This window comes from Seriola lalandi, unplaced genomic scaffold, assembly GCF_002814215.2.
Source record: "Seriola lalandi dorsalis isolate HSWRI2012SDOR001 ecotype SW California unplaced genomic scaffold, Sedor1 jcf7180002054606, whole genome shotgun sequence".
NCBI classification, from domain to species: domain Eukaryota; kingdom Metazoa; phylum Chordata; class Actinopteri; order Carangiformes; family Carangidae; genus Seriola; species Seriola lalandi.
The window spans coordinates 3,641,345-3,651,773 of NW_019525159.1; the positions used below are offsets into that span (position 1 = coordinate 3,641,345).

The following is a 10,429-nucleotide window of genomic DNA, read 5'->3' on the forward strand; positions in this document are numbered from 1 at the left end:
ACTGCCTCTTTCCATCTCTGAGACTCAGGTTGCTGTGCTGACCTGCTTTGCTGCTGTGAACCTTCCTCACATGCAGCTGCTCTGCCTCTGAATGGCTCCCTGTGCGCTCCTCTCCGCTGTTCTCCTGTGAGCTGGCCAGGGGCAACACCCAGTGCTAACGTGCCAGGGGAGGATTTCCAGAGCCTCAATAAGAGCTAAATAAACCAGCCTCCACATCTGGGAGAGCAGTAACACTGGTAAACACTGGGCTGCGGCCTGCCCACAAAGCCAGGCCCTTGTTTCCACTTAATGATGATAGCCCTGGGTTTCTGCACTGCTGCCTGTCACACTCACTTAGACTCATCACTGTGCTCTCACTCACAAATATTCACGCACACCTATACACACTGCAAAAGGGTTATAGCTTCTGCAGTCATACAGGTCTTGTGTTGTTTTTAATGAGAACAGTCCACTGTTAACTGTAACAGGAAGAATATATCTGTGTGTCTGTGTGACATCTTGTCATCTCCTGCATTGTTGGTCTGATCCAAATTACTGCACACAAGTGAAGGACTGCATTTGGACAACATCCAGTGTAAAATGTAGCATGTATCGATGCACAGCTGCGAGGCAAAGCTACCCTTTCCAGAGGCATTGTCTGGACTAGAGGACTCCCTGCTGGTGACAGAGGAGAGCAACGAAAAGTCTGTTCAGTTGAGTACAGGAAGTTGGACATGGCTTACACTAGTTACTGACAATAAGCAATGATTGGGAATTAACTTTGGACAAGTGAAGCATAATATTCAGGAGGTGTGGTTATGAATGTTATCATGAAATATGGTACATCCAAAAAACAAGATGTTTTAGTTGTTTCTAGGTATCACTGTACAGTAGACCATTTAAATTTGCACATCCTGCTAAGTCATATGGAATAATGCAACATAATAAGCTAAATTCATTGTTTAAAGAAACAGATGCAGATAAAACAGGGTAGCACATAGTATTTCTGTCAGCATGTGTCCGGTTTAATGACGTAGATACCCTTAAGTTCTGTTATGGATTTCCTAAATAATTATTTGTCATAGTGACACGTTTTAATGCTTAAAGATCAGAAATAATTTGATGTGCCTGTGCATCTAGTGGCCATCTTCGTGACTGTTTCTCCTTTCAGAACATTTACAGGATTACACCATGATTAATTAGGTTTATGTACTAAGTTGTTGGACTCTGCCTACAAGTCATAGCTCCTATCACTTAATTAGAACTCACCCATCATTGGAGCAGGTCATGAACTCCTCTTTAATCTTGGGATGCCAGCAGCCACAATTCAGCATAGCTGTGTGGCCCTGAAAAGAGCAGAAAGTGAAAATTAACAAACTGCACACTTTTAACAGACTAAATTGTTGTTGACCAGTGGTAAGCTTCCAGTTGCTTTGAAAATCAGCACACATCTGTGAATCATAGGGTTTACTGTGGGTCCAGCCTTCACCATAGACTGTTTTCAAACTCATTGCGTATTTAGAGGCCAGCTGTAACAGTTTCAGTCAGTAAGAGCTGGTCACCAGGAGGAACCAATGAAGGTGAATTAATGAAGATGCATTTTGCAATCTCACTGCACACAAATTATGTGCAAAGACAGCTGTTGTTCTTCACTGTTAAATCTTGAGCCAAGACTGCCGTGCAAAAGGTCATCAGTTAATTATTTCAGAGGTGCTCTTACGTTTTTGTGACGATGTATCTTCAGAGTTGTGTAGTGTGAACTGCGCAACTGTGCAACTGTGAGGCCTGTATCCACAGAGATACATGCAGAGGTTGCTGGGAGGTACCAATTATTTTTCTTCATTTGAATGCACCTTAAAGGGCTCTCCCTTCAGGAAAGGACCTTTAATTTGATCATTTTGTAACCTTGACTTGTGGCCTCGCCTTAAAACTGAGCAACTAAAGTCTGAAGCAGTGCAGAAGGCTGTGTCACAGCTTCAAACAGAAATCGAGTAACTTTTGGACATTTCGTCTTCCAGAGTAGTCCCACTGAGAATTACTCATAACAAATGACTTCAAAGTGGAATAACCCAGTGAGAGGCCTCCCTCACTGCCAGGTCAGAGAGGAACACTTCAGTGTGCTGCAAAGAGGCTTCAGACATGACATACTGCTATTTGACAGGATGCTTAAGAAAGCAGAACCTTGCATGAGCAGAAATCGACCAAATGACATTGGTATGTGTGCATAAGGAAGAGTGGCCTGCCTGTTAACCGTCAAGTACTTTAAACACACCACTTTAATAATCAATAAAAGAGAACTGCCCAAGTCTCGCTATTTAATGACGAAAAGGGATTAATAGCAAATTGCTAGTTGTTAAATTTTATGGTAAAATACACACTCACTATATGATTAGGTTAAAGCTTAAATGGGCTAAGAATGACTCAACTGCTTCGCTCCTCTGTGCAATAAAATCAAAATAAACAAACAAGCTTCATGATTAGGGTGAAGGAGCCGTTACCTTCCGAAACAAATCTGATTCCTCTTCCTCAACAGTTTAGGACAACAAATTGCCAATGACTAAAGAGAAACAGACTGATATTCATAGTAATAGTAAAACACAAAAAAGCATGTTAATGACAAACAGAGCCAAGAAAAGAACCCTCCCTGATAAAAAAAAAAAAAAGTGCTTTTAGCATAAGCAACACAGGTTTCTGTAATTGTTGATCAACTACAATTTGGAGCAGGACAGTTAATGAATCAAAAAACCAAACTGACAGAAAATTAATTAACAACGTTTAAACCTTTTAATGTGTAAATTTTCAGCATAAAATATAAAAAAATGACCAGACCCATGCTTTATATTTTGTTGAGTTGTGTACTTAAATTATCCCAAGTGTTTCCAGCAATTTTCAAACCTAGAGAATTTTGTAATATTAAATCAAGGTAACGGTCTGTTTGATTTGGTCGCCTGTATATATCTCATCATACCCAGTTTTAAGCCACATTTTCACATTACAATTTTCAGATCTTGGATATTTTTAAATGTATATTTTACCTGGAAGAAGGAACTTAGTCATCGGATGTCTGGATCTTAAATTATCAGAGATACAAGCTGAGCAAAAGTTTTCAGCAGCTCAGCTCTCAGCTCCTATGAAAACGCCTTGATTCTCCCATATCGGAGAAACGTTGCTTTTTAATTTGAAACAGCCTTTTTCAGGGTTTTTACCAGTTTGATCACTTAGGCCATTTGTTTTGGAGAGGAGGAGAAATCTGAAAATAATTCGGCTCCCAGTAAAAACCTCCTGAACGATTGACACTGAAGATATCCAGATATTATACAGATTAACTGACTGCAATGACGGCAATTGTGTAACAGAAAACTCCCATGAACCTATGTTACTTCACAATGTCACAAAACTCTATCTTTTGTTATTGTTTTGATTGAACAACCGATAACGGCAGAAAATTACATATTGTGCATTTAAGTCATTTATAATGCAAAAATACCAAACATTCTTTTCAGATGTGAGGATTTGCTGCTTTTCTCTGTTTTTTGTTGCCTTTGGATTTTGGACTGTTATTCCCACTGCATGCAGATATAGTCCTGTGTGGCAAATCTCTGCACACGGTGGGATGAGCTGGGAGCAAGTAATTGTCGACAGAGGCAGAGTAAAGGCAAGGAATTAATTATCACATGAGACACAACTAATCGACTGGGACGCTGTCAGCAGGCCAAAACGCATTTTCATTGAACCAAACTCTCCCTTCAGCTCCAGATGGGACTGAGCAGGACAAGAATGTAGGACATCCAGGAAAACACTACTTGCAATCAATGGGCCTTCACTTGTTCTAGTAATTCATATGGATGGTATAAACCATGTCTAAATGCACTGCAGCTGGCACAGATGGTTAGTGACCACCAATACAGCTTTCTTAAACTCAGCAAAACCCAAACATGGACACTTAATTATGATCTTCCTTTGTAGATGCAGGTACAAGCAAGAGATGAACCACGACAGTCCCAAAAGCATGTGGTGTTCTTCTCCCCTGAGACTGCCTGTGGCTGGTCACACAGCACAGACCATTATCCTCACATACAAAAACAGACCAGCTCATAGCTGCACCTTGCTACCATTATTCATTGGCAGGGTTAACCCACAGAGCAGAAGAGCAGAGCATCCAGCCTGTGTTTAGAATTAGCAGTCACTTTTGGGAAGGCTACTGTTGCTATAGAAATAAATACAACATCTTCAAGATTAATTCCACTTTATTACAACTCCTGGTCTTATTTTTACATGTTTGGCCATAATTTCGAGAGGTAATAATACCATTACACTGACAAGTTAATTGCTGAAAACTGTGAATGCAGCAACATCACTAAAAAGAACAGTCGGACAGGGGCAGAAGTATCAGAGAGGAATTAAACAAACCTCCAGTTTAGTTAAAACTTATTTGGAAGAGAAAAAGAATGGGACGGTGAAATGATTACCTTAACTGTCTGTTGTAAACATTCATCTCAATTTACAGACTAACTGGTTCAACTTGTGTTTATTGTTCCTGCTGGGCTTACTGTGGTTGTACTGATGATGTTGTGGTGAGCTCAGCATTATAATAATGAATATAAACAATGGCCAAAATAACGAAAATAAGACCCAAGTTGTAATAAATCCCAATTATATGCAAGCACTACTTTGGCATACCTTGGTGTTAGCCATATCCACAATGTACTGGTCTCCCTTCACACATTCCATGACATTGAAGCCATCACGGTCCAACACCTTGGCCTGTGCATTACCAGAAACCACCAGGAGGACATCACCTGTGATGCTGTACTGCAGGGACTTGATCTGATGACTGAGGGGACACACATACAGGACACACATGAAAAGGACATCTGAGACAAAGTAGGTCCTCTTGGGAACCCTCAGTGCAGCAGATTTTTTTTTTTAATCTTTCCCCACATTTGTTCCTCAACACAATCCCATCTCTGAGTTCTACAAGCAGCTCCTTCCACACCACAGCTTGGTTTTTGCTCTGATATGTATGGTCAGCTGTGAGACCTTACCTAGACAGGTGTGTGCTTTTCCAAATCATGTCCAATCAATTGCCATAGGTGGACTCCAATAAAAGATGATTAAGAGAAATGGGAAGCACTTGAGCTAAATTTCAGTCATAGCAAAAGGTCTCAATACCTGCCAATGTGATATTTCAGTTTAAGTGGTTAAGTCTAACCCTTCCTTTTTAATGAATTTGCAAAAAATTCTAAAATTCAGTTTGACACTGTCATTATGGGGTATTGAATGTAGATTGATGAGGGATATTTTTTTTATTTTAACATAAGACTGTAACATAACAAAATGGTGGTCAGAACACATTCTGAATCCACTGTAAATGCTGACAGTCTTTGTGCCTGCAAGCCATCTGTGAACTGTAATTTTACAAGACTTCTGCACCAAAAACATTGTTATATAAGAAGCTTTTACTCCTTCAAATGGCTCAGGGAAAAAAAAACAAACACTAGATAAATGTAGCTATAGGAACAAAACAGCAAAACATCTGATGTACATCTGATGATTGGTCTCTTTGATCTACAACAACAAACACACAAAAATACTAAACCATAACAGGGCATGATGGCATTTTAAACCTAGGATATGGAAAGAATAATAACACTGTTTGAAACATACTACACATGCAAAACATAATGAAAATACAGAGTGGACAACCATAATAAAACTCTGTTATTACAGATATGTACCACACTAAAAACATAAGGTATGCATGATAAAAAGAATTCTATAATTGTATTCAGTGCTTTTCATAACAGATATGTGATTTTTATGTTTTCAATTTTACACTGAATAACAATCATATCATTCCACAAAGCAAAGCAGTGCTTGCAAGTGAGGAGACCAATAACTATCTGGACCACTTAACCAGAGTGAGATTAGCAATTCAGGTCAATATCAAATAGCATTAACACAACAGGGGGTAGATGGGGCACCAATATTTCTATACACAGAGCAAAAAGTTCCATTGCTGAAATGAAAGTGAAGCTAGCATCGCTGCTGTTTTTAATTGGAAGGTTTTGGCATCTTCAAAGGCTCACTACATAGCCCCAAATGCTTAGTCTTCATTGTTTTAGTTTGACTGAGCTCACGTGTTTCCTTTTTGAGTCAGGAAAGAGGAACAGTGGACCTCAGCAGCACAGCTTTCTATATGAAGCCCAGCTTGTTAGTAAACCAAACAGGCTACTGAATCACATTGTAATCAAATTAAATGTAGCATAAATTTTTGTTAATAAGGTGAAGCCTGCTCCAGTTCAGCCCTCTGGTTCCCAAAACCAAAAAGAATTAAATCTTTGATGATGGCTTCAGTGAAACACAGAATAAACACACGCAGACACACAAACACCCACATATCTCAAACATCTGCTTGTGAAAGGCTCATTTTGAATGAAAAGAGAGGATGTCACAGAGTGAGGCTCAATGAAGCTCAACAAATGTGTGTTTGTGTGTACACTTTGGCACAGTGTATGTACTGGATGTTTGCATGAAACTAATTAACCACATGTTAAGCAACTGTGTTGATGTTCCACATTGTGTTCTCAGAAATAGACTCACCATTCACAGGGCTGCAGGGACCTGAAGGCCTGCAGAGCCTGGTCCATTCCCGCAAAATCCCAGAAACGAACGTCATAATCATATCCACCAGTCACCAGACGGGCTCCAGAAGGGTCTAAACCAAGAGCCGACACCTGAGGAGACAGTTGTTTTATTTACAATTTAAAGACGATCTATAAGCCTGCACAGTTCATTTCTAAATTATCATCCAAAAGAGGCAAACCAAGTTGCTTCGAATGCCAGAAATTTTTGACAGTGTAGTCACACTGCCTCCTCTAAAGCCAGCAAAATAAATAGAAACAAAATATTTAAAGTTTATTCTTTTGTAATAATCAAATCATTCAAATCCAAATAGTTTTAAAACTGCAATCAGCACTGTCTGGAAACCACATTGACTCTCCACCTAGGACAAAGAGAACTTGAAACAAATTTCACCCCTTTTCTCACTGCTACAAAAGAGCAAACTAAACAGACTTGCTGCTCCTTTTGCTGCTAAAATAAATTCAGCACAATGTAAGGTAACCTTGGCTGAAAATCCAGTAACTGATGCGGATCTGCATAGTGAGATGTTTTAGTGTGGCATCATATAAATACATTTCAGTGATGGGTACAAGCCACTTTTTTCTAACAGAAACTCATTGAATAAATTTCCACAGATCCACATAAGCAACAATTGCAATCACTTCAGTGCTGAAAGAAGACGATCTTACTGTCTTGGTGCCATGCTGCAGAGTGATCTCATGTGTGTCTGGAATCTTCTTCACGGGATTCTGCGGCAGAAAATTGAGATGTATACAAGGAAATGGTAAAAGAAGCCAGGGCTGAATTAGATGTGTTGTTACAGTTTAGAATTTCATTCCAAGACAAGACATTTTAATCTAATTGCTTGTGTGACTAAAACGTCTGGTATCACAGTCATCTGCTGCAAATTACTGACTGGGAACATTCACATGTGAAAATTCAGGACCTGCACTATTTCACTCACATCCTGTGATTTACGTCAATGCAGTATATACACTGATAGATCACCAACTGTTTGAGTAATTCTTCATTTTATATCAGGGTTCCCACACCTTCTTAAACAATCAAATGCAAGGACTTTTGATGGACTTTTCAGACCCAATTCCCTCCCATTCAAGGATAAAACAAGGTTAATTACTGTTACAACACTAAGAATTCTTATAATGACAGTTAGCAGGCTACACAGTAGCTCACAGACAACAATTAAAAAGAGAAAGAGGCTTGAATGTGGGAACACCTCTCAGTTGTGCTGATGGCAGACCATGTGCTCTCAGACAGCGGCACTTATTTACTAACAATAAGAAAAAGAAAAAAAAACATCTTGTATTTTTTCACAGAATATATGAATTAAAGCATTAATCACATCTATTTATGTCTATTTTCAAAAACTTGGAAGCCTTGTTTTTTTTTTTTTATGGCTAAAATTCACAAACTTTCAATGATTTCAATGTTGAGTAACACAACATGATATTTGTCTCATCCTTCACAGTGCACACCTCACAATTTATATTCAGATTATATTTTCTTGTGCTGCCATCTAGTGGTGGGTCCCAAAAAGTAGAAACTGGAACCTTTATAAGCCTTTTTACAGAAGACATTTTGACATGACACAGTTGGAAAAGCACAGTTGTAAATAACAAAATGAGCAATGGCTGAATTCTATTCAGATGCTTGAGTTTAAGGGTCCTGCTGTTGTTATAACGGAGTCATTAATGTTATTTGTAAAACCTGTGCTTTTCCTACTAAGTCAAAATATCTGCTGTGAAAAAAACCTATGTGAGGGAGCAGGAAGACAGATGGAACGTTTTAGACAGAACAAATAAAAACTCAATTAGATTCATGTTGTGGACCTATGGGAAATATTTTTTAACTCATGAAATGCATTCTGTTAAATGAGTCATTTCAGACATACGTCATCGTCGTCATCTTGTGCCTCCTGATCATCATCATCATCATCATCACTGTGAGCATTGCTGCCTGTATAACCTGGTGGAAGAGGAGGTCCCACAAGGTCATCATCATCATCCTCCTGGGTTGTATGTTGACGAGGCACCGGCGGCCCAATTATCTCAGAGTCTGAGTCTGAGTCTGAGTCACTGTCACTGCTGCTGTTGCTCTCCTGTTTTCTAAAGAGAAAAGAAAAACTAAGTGTCAGACAAAGCAAAAACTATTCTTACACTTTTATACCAGACATGTATTTAAACCCTGAGGCAGTGGCAGCCAGACAAAACTGTAATATGTTTACTTAAATACAACTAGCTCAACTAGGAAGTACCTGGAAGAAGCAGCTGCAGCTTTGTCTTTCTGAGTTTGGACTGAAGACTTGACTGATTTGGAGCTTTCCCCTTCCTCCTCCATCTGTGTCTCCTTCTGCCGCTCATCTAGGGATGTATCAATTACAATTACACACACATGCACATTACTAATCAGCTTGCCAAATCATGGTTGTTGATAAATGTACCTAATACATGCTGGCTCCTCTCAATAGCTGTACGTCGGGTCTGTTCAAAAATGGCATCCAGGTCAAAGGTGCGGGCTTTTTTACCTGGAAGGAACAATGACTGCTGTGATTCATTCTGACAGTTTATCATATAAGAAATGAAGTAAGTATATCAAATAGTTCAGTATTTGTGCTGGACTGCACATACCAAACCCAGAGAATCCCATGACAGATGCCATGTCTCCATCACTCATCTTGGCAGCTCCTGCAAATGAGGCCAGCACAGTGGTTATCATAGCCTAGGTGATCTTGTTTATAATGAAAACCGTAATGACAATTTGCTTTTCAAATTAATGCTTAAAAATACAGGCTGTAGCTCTGTTGAATGTTTTTTTTTCTTTGTAAGTGAATAAGTTTCAACTACAAGCACCATTCAGTGGCCCCTTGAGAAGTAATTCTACTCTAAAGCGTGTAAAAATACTGGAGTTGCTAAAGCTTAAAACACGTAAATGACAGTATAAAAAGGTGTATTGGTCCAGCCACACCACAAGTAAGAATATGACAACAGGCTACATATGGTGCTTCATGTAGCTAGATGTATGTAGACAAATATAGACCAAGAAAACGCGGTGGATTGAATACATCTAACTTCATACCACATGGCCCCCCAATTTTTTTATAGGCTAGTATACCTGCGCTTGAACATCTGATTCTATCGAAACCCACAACCAAAAAGATTCTGACATTCGTCAAAGTCGTTATGTGAGAAAAAGTTAAAATATTGAGCCTTACCTAACGATGCTGCATCATTTTAACGTGTGGTCATAACAATAGAACAATAAGTTAAATCTGTAGCTAACTACAGTTACATAGTACAGTTGGTAACAAATGTTTGCGAACAAATAAGCTAGCAAAAACAGCAACGAGGTCTGTTTCTTTACACATACTGGCTCAAGGTAGCTAACTGATAAATGTCAAGCAAACTGGAAATACACACATTAAACCGGCACATACATTTAAGTTGTGTAAAATTAATTTACAAAGCTTATAGACGTTTGACAACAAAATGTTGCTACCTTCAGCCACTTTGTTGGGATCCATGTTTTCAAATACGACGGTTACCTTTGACCTCAGGAAGTTCTTCCAGTAGCGCCGCGCATGCGCTGTGCAGGACGCTTTCTTTATAAAAGTTCATTGTGCCATTTTAGAGAAATGCTGTGAAGGCCCTTTACATAGTTGTAGTACGATTAAGCTTAATGATGCACCGTGATGCACTGAATTTAAGGTTAATTTCTTGTTGCTTCATGTTAATAGTACGATATCTACTGGCCAGAATGTAAAATAGGCAAATAGAAACATTTGTATATTACAAATTAAATATCAGTA

The 10,429-nt window shown here is 39.0% G+C and overlaps 1 protein-coding gene across 1 annotated transcript in view; it reads right to left on the reverse strand.

Moving 5' to 3' along the window:
• The window catches only part of wdr70 (WD repeat domain 70), a 39,179-nt gene extending 28,997 nt beyond the window's left edge, over positions 1-10,182 (reverse strand). Inside the window, exons 1-9 of the mRNA XM_023419639.1 lie at positions 10,120-10,182; positions 9,252-9,308; positions 9,065-9,148; positions 8,879-8,984; positions 8,516-8,729; positions 7,293-7,352; positions 6,583-6,716; positions 4,660-4,813; positions 1,249-1,325 (exon numbers count right to left, since the gene is read on the reverse strand). Of these exons, the coding sequence (XP_023275407.1) occupies positions 1,249-1,325; positions 4,660-4,813; positions 6,583-6,716; positions 7,293-7,352; positions 8,516-8,729; positions 8,879-8,984; positions 9,065-9,148; positions 9,252-9,308; positions 10,120-10,144 (911 nt within the window). The 5' untranslated portion in view covers positions 10,145-10,182. The remainder of the gene's footprint in view (positions 1-1,248; positions 1,326-4,659; positions 4,814-6,582; positions 6,717-7,292; positions 7,353-8,515; positions 8,730-8,878; positions 8,985-9,064; positions 9,149-9,251; positions 9,309-10,119) is intronic.
• Positions 10,183-10,429: the final 247 nt, after the last annotated feature.